A 17679-nucleotide genomic window follows, 5' to 3' on the forward strand; every position below is an offset into this window, starting at 1 on the left:
TGGATTTTGGAATTTTTTATAAACTCATATTTATTTCGATTTGTCCCGCCCATCTGTGCTGCTGCATTATTTATTGTACTATACATGCACCGCATTCAAAATGATCAGGCAAATACCATTCTTGTAAATGAATTAGGGTGCTTTTTATTGTAAAATAAGCTTTTTTTGAATGTTGCTGTAAACATAAGCAAACATCTCTGATAAAGCTTTTTATATATGAAAAAACAAACTACATTGTTCCTAATTATGATGCAGACTGCATTCTCGGAACATTGAATATGCCATAATTGACTCAAAAACAGAAACCTATTGTATTTGTTGTATGTAAACATCAGGTTTTCCTCAGATGCAAAAAGATTCCTCGTCATATCTCAGTGTATTTTCAGAAATTTCACATTTTACATCAAACGCAACAATCAAGGAGAGACACCTTCACCAGTAATATGCAGTAGCCTGTAACGAACACCAGGTGGCACTGCTTTATAATTTTGCTTCATCTTTAGCTGTTTTTTTTTAACCGTTTAGCTGTTAGGTGTTTTTGAACAAGCAGTGGACAATTGTTATTGGTTACAGGTAGTATAAAGCAAATGAAGAAACAAGGTTAGTGTGAGACTGCCATGTCCAGGAATACTTCCATATTTGCCCAATGCATACTACTATCCTGAAAATAAACCCCATAGCAGTTTGTACCGATGCATGTATCCCCAGGGTGTGCATTGACACTTTTCAGCCAGAACACCACACTGCAGAAGATTTGGCTCAGTTAGCAGCAACGCTAAGCTAACCCAGCAGGTGTGACTGCCATCATCAAATAGTGGCAAACAAAACGGAGGCCATGCGAAGGTGAGCTCAGCTCCAGTAGAAACAAAGCACAGTAGACTTGCTTGGGAACCAGACTGAGAAAGTACGATAACATGTGGTTCTCTTCATGGATACCACAGTGTTTGCTTTCCAAAGTATTTTTTTTTTCAATCTCATTCAGGCGCATTAAGTCAACAGCGATTTTCTTGTTGACTTCTGACTGAGATACAGGCCAAGGAGACATAGCTAAGCTTGTGTTTATCTATCAGGTGCTTTCTGGCCTGACAGCCCATGATGTTGCCGGGTCGCATTCTTCATCGGCTGACGTTGCTTCAGGCATCATCAGTGACAGTCTGGCTTGGAATCAGATAATGTCTTAAAACTAAATGGGGGTTTTGACTTGTACAGTAATAGCGACAAAATAGGAAATACAGGACGGAAATTGTGTAACAAGGAGGCCACCGTTCCCTCAGGTACACAAACCTCCTGAAACGGATATGAGCAAAATTTTTGGTTCAACAGGTCAATAATAGATCAGTCAGAATCTTTATTGACATGTAACCAAGGATTGTCTTTAGTTGTCACATTCTGTTACTGTTGGAGACACTATGCCAATATACAACTAACAATTATGGCATGACATCAACAAAGGGTGTGATACTAAACGTTGGATTCACAGCAGAGGGTAATGAGGAAAGGATGAGAGGCAATAATGAGTCTGTCCATTAATTATTCAATTGGATAAATACAATAATCATCAATGACAAATTTATAATCACGTTAACTGACATCTGTGTATAAATAATGTGAGAATCTGTAGATATGCAATATGTAACGAAAAAAAGGCTGAAGAATTAAATCGTACGGCACAAAAAAATCAAGTTGGTGTTCATAAAAACTTCAGTTTATACAAGAGCCAACAGTATCCTTGCCACACACACACACACACATATACATACATATATATATATATTCATTCTATTTTTCTGGGATTTTAATATAGACGTACAGGTTGCGCATATTAATTGCATTGAAGGATAGAATAAAACATGCACACAGATTACTTATTTAGAATATTTAGAATATATGACACACATTAGAAGCATAAACCTTCTACCATTCCATCTTTTAATATTTGTGGAATTTCAAAGAGAGAAATAGGAACATTCTGAATCCAAGGCAACCCCTCTCCGATCCTAAAGCTTTTCACCTTCTTGGGGCTGATACTGCAGAGGCCGGAAGCAGGACACGTCTGTTTACCTGTGAAACGGTGTCGCCCACGGTGACCCAGCCAGTTCTACTTGTTCTCCAGTTTCAGGTGCCTTTTTCTCACCCCTGAGGTTGTGCGCCTGCATCGTTTGCCTGTTACGTGAGGCAGAAACGAGACCTTTCGCCTGAAACTGGCAACTCTGTTATCACGTCAATAACATCAGAAAATGCACGACATCTCCTCCCGCTAATACTATGAATGTTATGATCACTCTTCTTGTAACATTTAGCCCAGAATTCTCATCATCTGTCCATCTACTCTCCATCACTTATCCTGTACCAGGAGTCGAGCCCACGGCCCTGGAGATGCAAGGCTGTCATGCCATCCATCCATCCATCCATTTTCCAAACCACTTATCCTACTGGGTTGCGGGGGGTCCGGAGCCTATCCCAGAAGCAATGGGCACGAGGCTGGGAACAACCCAGGATGGGGGGCCAACCCATCACAGGGCACACTCACACACCACACACTCTCACATGCACTCCTACGGGCAATTTAGCAAGTCCAATTAGCCTCAGCATGTTTTTGGACTGTGGGGGGAAACCGGAGTACCCGGAGGAAACCCCACGACGACACGGGGAGAACATGCAAACTCCACACACGTGTGACCCAGGCGGAGATTCGAACGCGGGTCCCAGAGGTGTGAGGCAACAGTGCTAATCACTGCACCACCATGCCGCCCCCGGCTGTCATGCTCACCACTGAAATACTGCTACTAAAATGAAATTTATCTGAAGCTCTATTTCCATGCAGTTAACAATTCTGTCATATAAAGTTGACAATGAGTTGGGTTCACACCAGAACTATTGCAAATTTAGCTTCCATGAAGAGATCCACATTAACATACATGTGAAACTTACTGTATCCTCACACTGCCAGGTTAAATAAATGTTGCACATGATATTTACGTACATAGCTTCTAGTCTACCTCACTACAGGTCTATCGCATCTCTACTAGCGGGTCTACCAGCTTGTGCTGTCAGACCACTGCAGATGATTCAAAACAAGGAAATGTTTTTGTGACAATTGATGTCAGAGGTGTGTTAAAGCCGTTAATGGGAAAAGATTTACATTTAAATGTTTTGTAGTGTATATTTATATTTATTTATCAGATTTTATCTGAATGCTTCATGGAATGCATGATCAAAAAAGGTGGAAAGTGGAGGGATACATGAGATGGGATCTTGTGTGAATGGGTCCAAGGTCAAGCAGCACATGTGAACCAGTGTGGCTGCATTGCTTGCATTTCTGCAGTGACACAAGCCCCTCCTCGCCTGTGCGAATCAGATAATACTACTGCAAGAAACCTGGCACTTCAAAAGACGGTGCAGTTTCAATTCTGAAGCTACTGGTTGTCAGACAGACGAGTGTTCAGACATGAGGACCAAGTTGGAGATCGTGGGTTTGGCCGCCGGCATACTCGGACTCGTAGGAGTTATTATCGTCACGGCGCTGCCCAACTGGAAGGTGACGGCCTACATCGGGGCCAACATCATCGTCATGGAGACACTCTGGGAAGGGCTGTGGATGAACTGCCAAAAGCAGTCGACCTTTCGTTTGCAGTGCAAGGTGTACGACTCGGTGCTCATCCTGCCCCCGGACATGCAGGCGGCCCGCGGACTCATGTGCTGCTCTATCTTCCTGGCTCTCTTCGCCGTCCTCATGTCAGGATGTGGCATGCAGAGTTCCAACTGCTGCCAGGAAGATCCCCGGAGAAAGAACCACATCGTCCTGGTTGGCGGCTGCATCTTCCTTCTGTCCGGCATTACCACGTTAATCCCCATCTGCTGGACGGCTAACACCATCATCCAGAACTTCTACAACCCGCTGCTGGTCGAAGCACAGAAGCACGAGCTGGGGGAGGCACTCTACACTGGATGGGGAACCGCCGGCCTGCTAGCGGTGGCTGGAATCATTCTCATCTGGTGCTCTTGCCAGCACTCCGAGGAGGATGAGGAGAAACCCAGGCCTGATTACACAGCAGTCAAGTCCAGCGAGAAGTTATCCCGAGTTCACAGTAGGAGCGAATACGTATGAAAGACCTGTGACTCAAACCCAGAAGAAGACCGGATAGAGAGAGAGGACTAACTTGTCTCATATATTCGGAACCCTGAGAATGCCATGACTCTCTTGGATGCAAATAGGCTGATGATGTATTCATTTAAATGTATATTGTTCATTTAAAAAAGTATAGCAACGCTGACATTGTATTATTAGTTCTTCGCATGATTTGCGTTCTGTTTCTAATTCAGAAGAAATTATACACTTTTTATGATATAAGATCTGTTAAATTTCCCTCGTTTTGTATTGTGAACTGCTTTTTATATAAGTGCTTTAAATAAAATGACGATGTCTGTTGTACGTATCTGGTGAAGAGTGAAGCACATGACACAAGTTTATGTGTTTGTCGCATTGATCATCCACGGACACGAGGCAGGGAACAACCCAGGATGGGGGGCCAGCCCATCGCAGGGCACACTCACACACCATTCACTCACACATGCATTCCTACGGGCAATTTAGCAACTCCAATTAGCCTCAGCATGTTTTTGGATTGTGGGGGGAAACCGGAGTAACTGGAGAAAACCCCACGACGACATGGGAAGAACATGCAAACTCCACACACATGTGACTCAGGCGGAGACTCGAACCTGGGACCCAGAGGTGTGAGGCAACAGTGCTAACCACTGCAGTTTTTTTTATTGTTCTCAGCTATGGAGAAAGTGAAATGAAAGTACAGGACATTGCCCTGTCCATGGTTTTGTTACCACACGGATATATGAATCAGCTGACACACCCACTTTCATGGGTGTTCACAATCACATATACAGGAATTCCAAAACTTTCACTCCAATGCATCACTACGCATGGACAAGTTTTGGTCAGTAGGACCGAGGCTAATGCAGACCAAATGGAACAGCTATATGACATACAACAATGCACATTTTCAAGGCTCAAACGGGAGGCTTCTGTTCGGTGACACATACTTGAAAGTGAAGACGTGCTGCATAGCTCTTGTTAGCTAGAGCAAAACAGGAAGGTATTATTCATTGATCTATTCCTTCGGTTTTGTCCCTTGACTCAGTTGGGCTCATGCTGTAGTTTCCGCGTCATGAGATCAAATCGAGATCTGAAACACAAGAGGGATCGGCCACCTTGAAGAATTACATTGAAGGGTTACTTCAAGTACCTTATAGAAGTGTGAAGACAGTAGATGTGTTCTCCAGCGGTTGAATGGGCAGGGGCATTGGAGGGTCACGGATTCTCTGGCAGATTTAGGGGGTCCAACACTTCACAGGGACCCTGGCATATATATTATTATATGTAAAATTGGGTGGGGGGACCAAGGTGACATTTTGTCAGAGGGCCCACAATTCCTAGGTACACTCCTGTGTATGGGTGATTAAACAAGTTTGCTGATTTGCTCAGAGAAAACTAAGTATTGCTAGGTTTCTTGTGTTGATCTTTTGGGTGATAGAAAAAGTAGCTGAACCAGTTCGGTTGGGAATGAATTTTTCACATACTTCCTGCAGTGTGAAAAGTATTCCTCTCAGCCTTCAGACCTCACTCTGCAACATTCTCCCTTGAAGAGAAGGTAGGCATTGCTGTCCCAGCCAGCAAGCACCCAGCCCGAAAGCACAGACATGGAGCCGTCTGTGTACATGGATACAGTGTATGCTGAGAAGCAGAAGATGGAAAAGGCGGAGAAGAAGGAGAGTATCTGCCTGGAAGTAGTGGCCCTAGTCGTCGGCTTCATCGGTCTGATCGGCGTGTCAGCTGTGACAGGGCTTCCCATGTGGAAGGTGACGGCCTTCATCGGGGAGAACATCATCGTCATGGAGACGCGCTGGGAGGGCCTGTGGATGAACTGCTACCGGCAGGCCAACATCCGGATGCAGTGCAAGGTGTACGACTCGCTGCTCTACCTGCCGCCCGATCTGCAGGCGGCCCGCGGACTCATGTGTACCTCAGTGGCTCTTACCTGCTTCGCTGTGATAATTTCAGCAGTGGGCATGAAGGGCACCAAGCTGGTAGAGCACAGCCCCCGACTTAAGCATCTGATCCTTGTAGTGGGCGGCTGCCTCTTCCTGGCTGCTTGCATCTCCACCCTCATCCCCGTCTCTTGGACTGGTCATGTCATCATCCAGGACTTCTACAACCCTCTGCTGATCAACGCTCAGCGCCGCGAGCTCGGGGAGGCACTCTACATCGGCTGGGTCACCTCCGGTATACTCTTCGCCGCCGGCATGATCCTGGTGTGTCGTCATGCTCCTCGCACTCAAGACGACTACCAGAAGAAAATGTACCAGGCCGGCTCGGTACCGTACGCCTACACCTACAGGCCGGACTACACCTACCAGCCTGCGTACACCTACAAACCTGCGTACAACTACCAGCCAGCTTATTCCTACCAGGCTGTCCACTCCCCGATACCCCCTCCTGGTTCAGTCATTTATGCCCCTGCTCATCAGTACATCTGAAGCTGGGGATCCTTCAAAGGGGATCCATGGATCCATGTGCTGGAGATACACGGGTCTGGGAAGGATGGAGAAAGAATCTGGAATGCAACGGACCACGAAAAACTGCTTTAAATTTTTGCTTAACTCTTCATTGACTCTGTGTTGGTATCGAGGTCAGAACGATCGCAATACGCACACCTGCGTTACATGGTGACTATTTTGTATATGTTAATTGCTTAATTAATCACGAAAGTTGCATAGATGAGGGGAAGTTGGGCAAATAGCCTGTTTATAAATGAGCCCAGTATGATTTCATGTATATTATAACCATAGACCTGTGGCTTCATTAGAAAGAATAAATGTAATACTAAAGCCTGTAATACCCAAGAGACATCAAATGATACTCCTGGTCTACTTGACTGCTCTTTAGAGTAGAATTTGCATGCTTGCATTGTTTTTACAAGCAGTTTATCAGAGTATAAATGCCAAACTATACTGTATGTTTGAACATTTTTGCCTGGGTGAGGTAGATGATAAATATATACAGGTTTGCCTGCGTTGTTGTTGAGTCTTTCTTTGTGCTGTATGGTTTGTGACGTCTTCACAGCAGCTGTAAAATTGTGATAATAAAAGTTTTTGGTATATTTTTTCAAGTCACATTGCTCTTGTTCATGCTACGTTTCAGTCCGGCCATTTAAATTCTTCATTTTTCAGTTTAGTATATCACAATTCCAGCACTCCGCGGGTTTCTTGGTTGTTGTACCGGCTGTATTCTGTCACCACATACCATCACGCAATTTTTTTAGCTAGGAGTTGTGGGACTTTTTGCTGGCTGCTCTTTACTTTGAAAACAGGCTTTCTTTTTCCCGGCGCTGTCAGTGAAAATATGCTAAAGAACCTGAAAAACGGGCCAGACCGCAGCCACAATGCAAATTTCCCCCAGGGCTGATTAATTGAAAAAAACAGAGGTACACTGCTTTAGGTAACAGAAACCAATAGCATGGTTTCTGTGACAAAAGTCTGGTCATCCAATAATATAATTGTATAAACCTACTGAAATTTGACCAAGGGCTTCTCTTTATGTTTACGGAATGCTGTCAGAGAAGGCTGTGGTCCAACAGCAGTGACCTGGCAGCATCTGGATTGGCTAAGCACTGATCTTATCCAGCGTATTATGAGAAACATGTTTGCAGTTAAATGTCTAACTAAATGGTTCAACATTGCTCCAGAGTTGGATCCCTTCTTCCGTCTGTATTTCCCATCAGGGATTGACGTAACTGGTACGCAAGTATGTATTCACCTTTAAAAGCGACACTTGCGACAATCGATTGTTGTAACAGCACAAATGCATACGTATTTTATATGCATTTGTGCCGATACGACAAAAAATTATCGAGCATTTTAACCTTTATCTGCTAATTCGTACTTCATTTGCGGTATAGAGGTTAAAATGTACAAACCTGTAACTAGTAGCAAGTAACTAGTTAAATACCTTGAAGCCTAACAATTACCTCAGATATTTATGCTAATTAAGGTAGGTGACCCCAGTTTTGCATGCCAAACCCAGAAGCTTCCATTGTTACATCTGTCTTTGAAACAACAAAGGAAAACAAAATAGTAATATTTTTTTTACAGATGCCCGAAATCCCGTCCATTGCAATTTATACATTTTTCACTCCTGCTCTCATGGCCTCCCCGCGTGACACCTGCCGTGTGCTCATTCACCGACACGCTTCAAGAAAATTTTGCAAACAGCAAGGACACGATGACCCAGCGCGAGTGGCACGTGGTTTTGGGGTTGACTGGTCACATTCGGGACAAACAGGTTGTGGATTTAAAAATCACAGAAGGCAGATGATGCTGTTTCTCTAAAAAAAATCACAGTGGGAAAGTCCAGTCAGCCGGGCCAGCAAAACAGAGTGACTTTGGAAGGGGCTGGAACCTTCTGAACAAGCAAGTGTTACATTTGGTGAGATGTCAAAAAGATCACAAACATAATGTGTGCGGGGGGAGCGAAGACATTGGGCTGAAAATAGAGTAGAATGAACCACTGTAAACAAAAGCCATCACTTATCCTGAATAAACATGTAACATAAATACTGTGTAAAAACTCCACACCCTGGTTAGAGCATCTACTTACTGAAAAAATAATATATCACTAAATGTGGGTATATTCTCCATGCCTGAAGCCCTCTTCTGTGTCTGCCTTTGTTCCATAAAGCTCAATTTAACAAGATGAAACAGGACACCTATGAATAAACAAATCCCAAAGCCTCCTGCCACTCCTGGGTCCCAAACAGAAGGACGAGAGAGAAAAAAAAAAACAACTGATTGTGGGGGATTTTATTTCATAGCAACAGGTAGGTGGCCCCGCCTTCGCCAGCCAGGGGGGCGGAGGCTTGTTCAGGACTCTCGTCAGTTCCTATTCCACAGGGATGCAAAAGCAAATGAGGGGAAGGTTATAGCTCAGAGCAGGGCTGAGCTCATGGGAAGATGGCCAACCTGGTGCTGGAGATGGTGGCTATGGGGCTGAGCTTGCTGGGCCTGATCGGGGCGTCAGCGAGCACAGGGATGCCCATGTGGAAGGTGACGGCCTTCATCGGGGAGAACATCATCGTCATGGAGACGCGCTGGGAGGGCCTGTGGATGAACTGCTACCGGCAGGCCAATATCCGGATGCAGTGCAAGGTGTACGACTCGCTGCTCTACCTGCCGCCCGATCTGCAGGCAGCCCGCGGACTCATGTGCTGCTCCGTGGCGCTGGCAGGCCTCGGCATCTTGCTGGCCATCACCGGCATGCGCTGCACCTCCTGCATCAGGGGCAACTCCAGCGCCAAGCGGGTGGTGCTAATAGTCGCCGGCAGCATGATGCTGGCCGCCTGCCTGTGCGTCCTCATCCCTGTCTCCTGGACGGCCCACGTCATCATCCAGGACTTCTACAACCCACTGCTGATCAACGCTCAGCGCCGTGAGCTGGGGGACGCCTTGTACATTGGCTGGGTCTCCTCTGCCCTGCTCTTCGCCGGAGGCTGTATCTTCACCTGCTGCAGCATCTCCCGGGACAAAGAAGCCCCCGAGGGGCGGACGTACCCCCACAGCGGCGCCCTCCTGATGTACCCGCCGCAGGTCCTGCAGCCGCACCCCATGAGCTACAGCTATCTCTCCCGCCAGCCTTCCCTGCAGCCCTCGTTCCACCCGGCCATGCAGCCTCCCATACATCCTGCCATCCAGCTGTCCAGGCACCCCTCCAGCGTGCACAGTGCCATGGCTTACCTCTGACATAATCGGCACTGGCCTGACACTGAGTCCGGTGGAGATCGGAGTCCGACAGCGGCGTCACGTTCCTCTCAGGTGGGGGCAGATCTCTCCACCAGCCAGTCCGGCAGGATCAGATGGGATACCTACAGCCCCAGGCCCACCACCGCAAGATCCAGGGCCGGGAGGATCACTTAAATGCAGTGGACTGTGAGGGACATTCAGAAGGATAAGTATCAGCAGTATATGAGATGAGTGAAATTAAAGCAGCACAGAGACGAACTTCCTTCAATTAATTCTGTTCTAGAAATAATCAACAGATTGCAAATTGCAGCGTATCGAGCAATAATCAATATCATGATTATTAAGAAAGTATATTTTGTATCCTAATGTTACAAGGCAGTAGAAGATGTTTTTAGAATTGTTTTCTGAACCGAACGTGAATATTAGTCAGTCGGTTCTTCAGAGATGATCAACACAAGCAGCCATTTTCTAGGGACGTGTTCTTGTCTCTCCTTCTCTCGCCTTTGTGAAATTTATCACCCGTGACAATGAATGCTTTGTTCTTACTGTGGACATTGGGTTCTTTTTCTGTGTAAAGAGAGTTTTAACGTGTCACTTTACGGACGGCAAAACGGAGAGCGTCACACCTGGGGCTGTGCCTCTCAGGTCACTGACGACGCCCTGTTTAGGACCGACACACCCGCACGAACTCAAAAAATATACCTCCCACTCTTTTAGAAATAGTTTCTTGTCCTCTGGCGGTAGGGCAGCAGAGAATGTAATAACCGGGGCATCTATGCCCCCTGGAAGCCGCCTGACTGGCCCCATGCCCGAGCCCGCCGTGCGACTCGATGGGCTCCGTCATTTGCGAGAGCGGCAGGTCACGTTCATCAAGCCGACGCCCACTGGACAGAAGACGACAGAGCAGAAAGCAGAAGCTCTGGCTTAGAGTAAAATTGTAGCTTTGCTGAATTCAAAATCTGCTCTCAAAATCTAAAACTCTGTGAAGAAGGGGCTTTGTGTAGCTTCTTTTTGAAGGATCATATACAGGCTTAAGAACATCTGACTCGTGCTAACGAACAGACTGCCATAAAGCCTATCATATTCAAAATTCACTTCATAGTAACAAATGAACACACTACTTTGTGAAGCCCGTGAAAACATTGTACAGCTTCAACAGTTCATCAACTCCAGATACAGTACAGTACTGTATGTAAAACTTCTATAATTACTGTTTTATTAGTTACTGTATTATTATTTTATTGATTAAGCTATTAATTCGACTTAAAGACTGACTTATTGAAGGGAACGTACCTTGTGCATAACCTGGGCTCTGCCTGTATTACATTTCATACTGCAGTTACACACCTACAGTCATACAGTCATTATTTAACTTTATTGAATTTATTTAGCTCCTTTCTCTAGACTCCCAGAAACACTTGCATGGGCATATACATCGGTTCACTAAATTTGTTTTCAGTTTACTTTTTTCCATTAAAGTTTGTAAAGTTTGTATCTTTCCTGGTACTTATTCTCAGTGCATGAAAGTCACAGAAAGCAGAGTGTAGTGAAAGACTGAGAAAGGCCCCTAGAGGAACTTCAATACAAACGGGCTCTCAGATCACATTACACATTAACCGCGTCTCTCTGTTTCCTCATTCCTGTTTTGTCTGTAGCCTCCTCTTAATGCTGTACTACTAAGCTGTAATTTGTAAATTTGTAATTTGAGTTTGCAATCAAAAAACACCAGATGAACCATCTTACTATAGAAGTGAAAAAGGAAATGAAATAGAAGTCATTATATTACCCACATTGCAATAAGAACAGATGTGTGTGTATGTGTGTGTGTGTGTGTGTGTGTGTGTATGTAATACATGAACAGACCTATATATCAATCTTCGAAAATTCCCCTTTTTACAACTTGATGTGCTTTTAAAATTTAAATCTCAAGGTTCAAGTTTAGCTTCATGCCCAAAGGAAAAATATTTTGTGGCCATTTTTCACATCCAACAGAGCAGAAGGACGACAGCTTTCAACATCAGCACAACACAGTGTAATAGATGCAACAGACAGAAAAGTATGATAGATATAATAAATATTTTAAAAGACAATGGGCAAATTTACCATTACAAAGTACAGTAGTGTATGAAAAGAAAACGTCATCCTACGTACAATATTCTGAATGTGAATACATGGTGGTGTGTCCACAACCATACCAGCCAGAATGATATCTGCTATGGTGCATAGAAATAGTACTGGGAATTAGGGAGACCCATAGTCTCTTAGTCCTACAGACATGGGGCGCTGGAATACCAACCTGAGGGCGACAATGCAAACTCCGTATTTAGTGGATGATCACAACAATTCAATATAGCTAGAGCCCTCCTACTTTTACATTTGCAACATTTGGCAGACGCCCTTACCCAGAGCGACTTACATAAGCACTTAAATATTTTTTGTAAATACATTCTAATACTGGTTCAACAGAACCCAGCTAAGAATACTATCACTCTAAAAACCCAGTTGGCAAGTAATTTTTTAAAAGTGTATAATCCTGGAAGTCCTAATCCAAGTACGTCCGAAATAAGTAGCTTTTTAGTTGTTGAAGGCACACAATGACTCAGCTGTTTGAGCATCTAGGGGAAATGAACTTAACCGCATGAGTGCCAAAACAGAGAAGAGACATGATGCATGTCTTCCTTGCGCCTTGAGAGATGGTGGGGATCAGTCGAGCGGTGCTGGAGGATCTGAAAGAGCGTGATGCGGTGCGGGGTGAGATAAGTTCTTTAGTTCCATTTTTGGCTTTGTAGGCAAACATCACTGTTTTGAATGTGATGGGGGCAGCACCAGGAAGCCAGTGGAGGGAACATAACAATGGTGTGTTGTTGGAGAATTTGGGAAGGTTGAAAACGAGTCTGGCAACTGCATTCTGGATCAACTGCAGAGGATGAATGGCACTATGAGGCAGACCAGCTAGGAGTGAGTGACAGTAGTCTAGTCTTCAAGATGACAAGAGATTGAAAAAGTACCCAAGTGCCCGGTGGAAAGAAATACATAAACCCTTCTGATGTTGAAGAGGAGAAATCAACATGATTGGGAGAGATTAGCAATGTGAGAGAAAAAGGACAGGTAATTGTCCATGGTTGTCCATAAGGTTATGGGGATGGATCAGCTGGGATGAATAGCAGTTCAGTTTTGCTGGGGTTGAGTTTCAGCTGATGAGCAGCCATCCATGATGAGATGTCTGCCAGACATGCAGAGACACGAGGGGAGATTTGAGTGTCTGATGGAGGACAAGAAAGGATAAGTTGGGTGTCGTCTGTATAGCAGTGATAAGAGAACCCATGTGAGGATATGACCTCACCTGATATACAGGTAGAGGGAGAACAGAAGAGGACCAAGAACTGAGCCCTGCGGGATGCCAGTGGAGAGTCTGCATAGAGTAAATGTGGATCCCTGTCATTTGATATGGCCGGCCTTCTAGGTAGGAAACAAATCATTGCCATGCTAAGCCACAGATTCAAAGACTCATAAGGGTGAACAAGAGAGTCTTGTGGTTGACCGGGACCAATGCTGCTGAAAGGTCACAGAGGATGAGGACAGTTTACAATTAGGCTGCTCCTGCAGCATGTAGCTTCTCAGTGACAGCCATTCTGTGGAATATGCCGCTTTGAAGCCGGATTGGTTAGGATCATGGAGGTTGTTCTGAGAGAGATAGAGATACAGCTGATTGTAAACTGTGTGTTCAAGGATTTTTTAAAGAAAAGACAGAAGCGAAACCAGGTGGTAGTTGCTGATGTCTGAGGGATTCGGTGTGGGTTTCTTCAGGATGGGAATAATCCTGAATGCCATTGGTACATGACCAGATGTTCTGGAGCTATTAATAATAATGGTGATGAAGGGGAGACAGTCTTGAGAGATTTTCTAGAGCAATATGGAAAGGATTGAATCCAGAGGGCAGGTGGTAGGATTGCATGACGAGATGACTTGCAGAATCTCTTCTGCTGCTAGATTGGAGAATTAAGCTAGTGAAGGGGAAGGGACATCCTTCATGTTCCTTAATGACATTCTTTGACTGAAAATTTGATCAATCTTCTCATCAAAGAAGTTTGCGAAGTAGTTGGTGGTCAGGGAGGATGGAGCGGGAGGAGTTGATGGGTTAAGTACTAGCAAAAAGATGTTATGGAGTTTGTGGGGATCATGTGCAAAGGATTCCAGTTCCAGGGGTTTCCTAAGGACCTGCCTGCTATAAATGTCCAACAACTTGGCTTGACTTGGTCCAAGAGAGGCCACATTACCTGTGCATGGCCCCCTGGCAGCTGTGCCATCCAAACCTGACCCAGATGACATGAGTTTTAAGATATTTATCTTAAAATGTGAGTTAAATGGAAGTCAGCATAAATGAAGGCATATATTGTGCGTGTCAGAACTCTCACACTCACTGTAAAACTTTCAGAGTAGAATCCCTTCCAGAAGCTGCAGAAGCCTTTCTGTTCCAAAAGCTGGAACAACTCTGTCAGGTCGTGAGAACCTAAGCACCTGAGGGCAGGTCTCAGGAGAACAAAATGAGTTTTATTAAACAAAACAGGACCATGTGGGGTCAAAATGGGAAGGCTAGGACTGCGAAGGACACATGCAACAGGAGAATTGATGGGACTGAGGAACACAGGACTGGGAAGCACATATACAATCACTAATATGATTCAGGTGCTGACATTTATCACTTTAGGATCTGGGGTTACAAACAAGACACAGCTGTGAAGAAACATGAGGGTTCTGGTGGACCAGCAACGACCCCCTGCTGATCATTCCAGGGGATGGACAGAACGGGTCGTGATGAGAACATGGGAGAATACACAGGCAAACTAATTTAGTGTTTGAATCTAATCATAAACAATGTTTACTTCCATTTCATTTGTCATTTGTTAAAGAACTGCTTGTGAAAGATCTGTGACTGAGGTAAACCTACAACAATACATATATGATAAATTAATAGTAAGACTGGAAAAATGCATTCAGCTGTATTTTGGTAATTAACTTAATCTACTGTATTGGATGCTAGAGCACCAGTATACAAATGACAGCATATAAATGAGAACACTGTCGTTATGGGGTTTCCTCCGGGTACTCTGGTTTCCCCCCACAGTCCAAAGACATACTGAGGCTAATTAGAATTACTAAATTGCCCATAGGTGTGCATGTGTGAGTGAATGGTGTGTGAGTGTGCCCTGTGATGGGCTGGCCCCCCATCCTGGGTTGTTCCCTGCCTCGTGCCCATTGCTTCCGGGATAGGCTCCGGACCCCCTGCGACCCAGTAGGATAAGCAGTTTGGAAAATGGAAAGATAATATTTTATTCATTTAATTAATTTCACCACTGGACCTTTACTGAAACCAAGCTTAAAAAGGAGAAACCACAAGGACTCTAAAGACTGGTGTGGTGGCCCAGGGTGTAGGACCCCCACTGCCTAATGACTATTTTTGTACTGAGTCTTTAATTCTTCCCCTTAACCCTTTCACACAGCACAATGCTACCCACACACCCTTTAGGATCTCCTGGGGCAATGACACAATGGGGCAAACAACTGGGTGAGCTGGCACAGATTTATTTGGGGCTCGGTTACAGATACTCCAAACTCCCAGGCAACAACCACCTCCCTCCCACCAACAGGTAAATCACACTACCACTACAAGTGTTATTTCTCCTTCCCCAATACCACTCCACAACAACCCCACAGCACTCACACCTCCCCCCAATATCCACTACAACTAATCACACAGTGACACAGCACCCTTATATACAGCACACTTATGCAGCGGGGAGAGGAGGTCAATCAACATAGGAGAGGACAAAACCGAAGGGTGACCTGCAAAGGTCCCCCCTACATAAACCTAACCCCCAAACAAAAATGTAATAATAATAATAATAAATAATAATAATAATAAGAAACGAAAAAAAAAAAAAGAGAAACTAAAGACTCAGTCCTGGGCCGGCGCACTTCCCTCGTCCGGCCCACAAAAACAACAAAAAAAATAAAAAATAAAAAAAACAAAACAAAACTTAACTATCCCTTTTCAGCAATGCCGCTACCCTCCGGCCGCGTCCACCTCCTCCTGGAGCTCTCTCGGTCCCGTGGGAGATAACCGAAACTCTTCCCACTGTCCTTCTCTTAGCCTGGTAGCTCGTACGCCGCTCACCGCCTCAATCCGTTGGCTGCGATATGCACCAACCCGGTGCCTCCCAAGCCAGCCGACCCACGGCGGCGAGCTTAGACCTGTGGGGGAAACAAAGCCCAAAACAACCCCGGAACCACACCGTCCCGGCTATAACCCGAACGGATACGTCCTACACCCCACCGGTTAGGAACCTTCCCTTACTTCCGGGTTCTAAGCACGGTATCCCAGGCCACTCCCCCCACCGTCATCTGCGTCGCCTTCCCACTGCTCTTACCTCCCCAGACGCTATGGCTGCGCGCTCGCTATCCCTCTATCGATACCGCGGACCCGTGACTTGTAGCCTGGTACCTCAGCTCACTCACGTCCGCGGTCCGCTTGGGAAAGCCCCCATCGCCCCACCGACGCCTCCTTAAAACAACCGCCGCGATTACCTTCCGTCCCCGGACCGCGCTCCCGTCCACTCTGATGTAGCCATCTTTAAAACCCGATCAAGTCCACGCCTCCGCCAACCAATCTAACAAGTCCCGCCCCTCAATTACCAATGAGGGACGGCGCAACCTCCCCAAGCTTTCGTGGCACTGCTGAAAGGAAAAGAAAAACAAAAAAGAGAATAAAAAAAACAAACCATAAACAACCCATAAATTATAATTCCCCCTTCCCCTCCCAGGGGACACCACACTCCCCCCCACCAAATGGGGGCTCGCCCCGAGCACCTACTCCCTATACCGGGCTGGCCTTATCCCAAAGTTGGCTCGCTGGGATCGACGCACGGGCTCCACAACCTCCGGAACTGGCTCAACCTCCCCAACCGGCTCCCCATCCTCTGCCGGTGGCCGCCTTTCTACTACCTGTTCAGCCCTCCCCGCCCATGGCTCTTCCCAATCACCAGGCCAACCCCTGGGACGAGACGGTCCTGGCCGAGGACAGACCCCAGCCCTCCGTAACTCACCCCCCATCTCCGGTGTCACCGATATCCATCCTGGGGGGCATGGCCGCAGGTGCCGTCGATGGAGAGTCCGGAGAGGGCCCTCTCTTCCGTCCGGCCGCAGCTGAAACACTGGGCTCTCCAGATCCCGTTGTCGCACCACCACCCAAGGGTTAGTTTGCCAATATGGGCTCACCTTGCCTCCAGCTCGTCGACGGAAGTTCCTCACCAGAACACGATCCCCTGGGGCCAGCAACCATCTACGTTTCCCTACATTGTGATAGCGCCGATCCCCTTGCCGCCGGCGCTCTGTTCCCCTTTCCACTTCCTTGCAGGCTGCCCACATTCGTCTCCGATGCCCACGGACCCACTCCGACCCGGCCTCTCCTCCGGCCAGATCACAGGTCCCCCATCGCTGATCTATAGGTAACCGAGGTTGCCGCCCAAACAAAACCCAAAATGGGGACAAACCCGTACTGCTATGCGGGGTGCAATTATAGGCCTGCACCAGCTCCGGTAGATGTACCGCCCAACGACCCTGCTCTTGCACCGAGAGCGTGTTCAACAGACGTAGCAGCGTTTGGTTCCACCGCTCACAAGCCCCATTGCCCTGCGGGTGGTAGGGAGTAGTTCTCACTTTCCGGCACCCATACACTTCACACAGTTCTTTCACCAACTGTGACTCGAAGGCAGGCCCCTGGTCAGACAGCAGCCGCTCTGGGCAGCCATAACGCTGGATCACCTCCCCCCAGATCACTCTGGCCGCCGTCGCCGCTGTCTGATCCCTGGT

General features: G+C 46.4%; 3 protein-coding genes across 3 annotated transcripts; all 3 read left to right on the forward strand.

Annotated features, from left to right (window-relative positions):
• The first annotated feature begins 3373 nt into the window (after positions 1-3373).
• On the forward strand, positions 3374-4432 carry LOC125711833 (claudin-4-like). Its single transcript, XM_048981234.1, has one exon. The coding sequence runs from the start codon at positions 3449-3451 to the stop codon at positions 4106-4108; it is 660 nt and encodes a 219-aa protein (XP_048837191.1). The 5' UTR covers positions 3374-3448; the 3' UTR covers positions 4109-4432.
• Positions 4433-5609: 1177 nt separating this feature from the next.
• On the forward strand, positions 5610-7188 carry LOC125711831 (claudin-4-like). Its single transcript, XM_048981232.1, has one exon. It carries the CDS (start codon positions 5716-5718, stop codon positions 6550-6552), a length of 837 nt encoding a protein of 278 aa, XP_048837189.1. The 5' UTR covers positions 5610-5715; the 3' UTR covers positions 6553-7188.
• Positions 7189-8870: 1682 nt separating this feature from the next.
• Positions 8871-11304, forward strand: cldn8.1 (claudin 8.1). The gene has a single exon (XM_048981233.1). The coding sequence runs from the start codon at positions 9025-9027 to the stop codon at positions 9808-9810; it is 786 nt and encodes a 261-aa protein (XP_048837190.1). The 5' UTR covers positions 8871-9024; the 3' UTR covers positions 9811-11304.
• The last annotated feature ends 6375 nt before the right edge of the window (positions 11305-17679 follow it).

Source organism: Brienomyrus brachyistius, chromosome 17 (genome assembly GCF_023856365.1).
Source record: "Brienomyrus brachyistius isolate T26 chromosome 17, BBRACH_0.4, whole genome shotgun sequence".
Classification (NCBI taxonomy): domain Eukaryota; kingdom Metazoa; phylum Chordata; class Actinopteri; order Osteoglossiformes; family Mormyridae; genus Brienomyrus; species Brienomyrus brachyistius.

Excerpts from the sequence above, each read along its gene's own strand:
- cldn8.1 (XM_048981233.1), top strand. The coding sequence starts at position 9,025 with ATGGCCAACCTGGTGCTGGAGATGGTGGCTATGGGGCTGAGCTTGCTG.
- LOC125711833 (XM_048981234.1), top strand. The coding sequence starts at position 3,449 with ATGAGGACCAAGTTGGAGATCGTGGGTTTGGCCGCCGGCATACTCGGA.
- LOC125711831 (XM_048981232.1), top strand. The coding sequence starts at position 5,716 with ATGGAGCCGTCTGTGTACATGGATACAGTGTATGCTGAGAAGCAGAAG.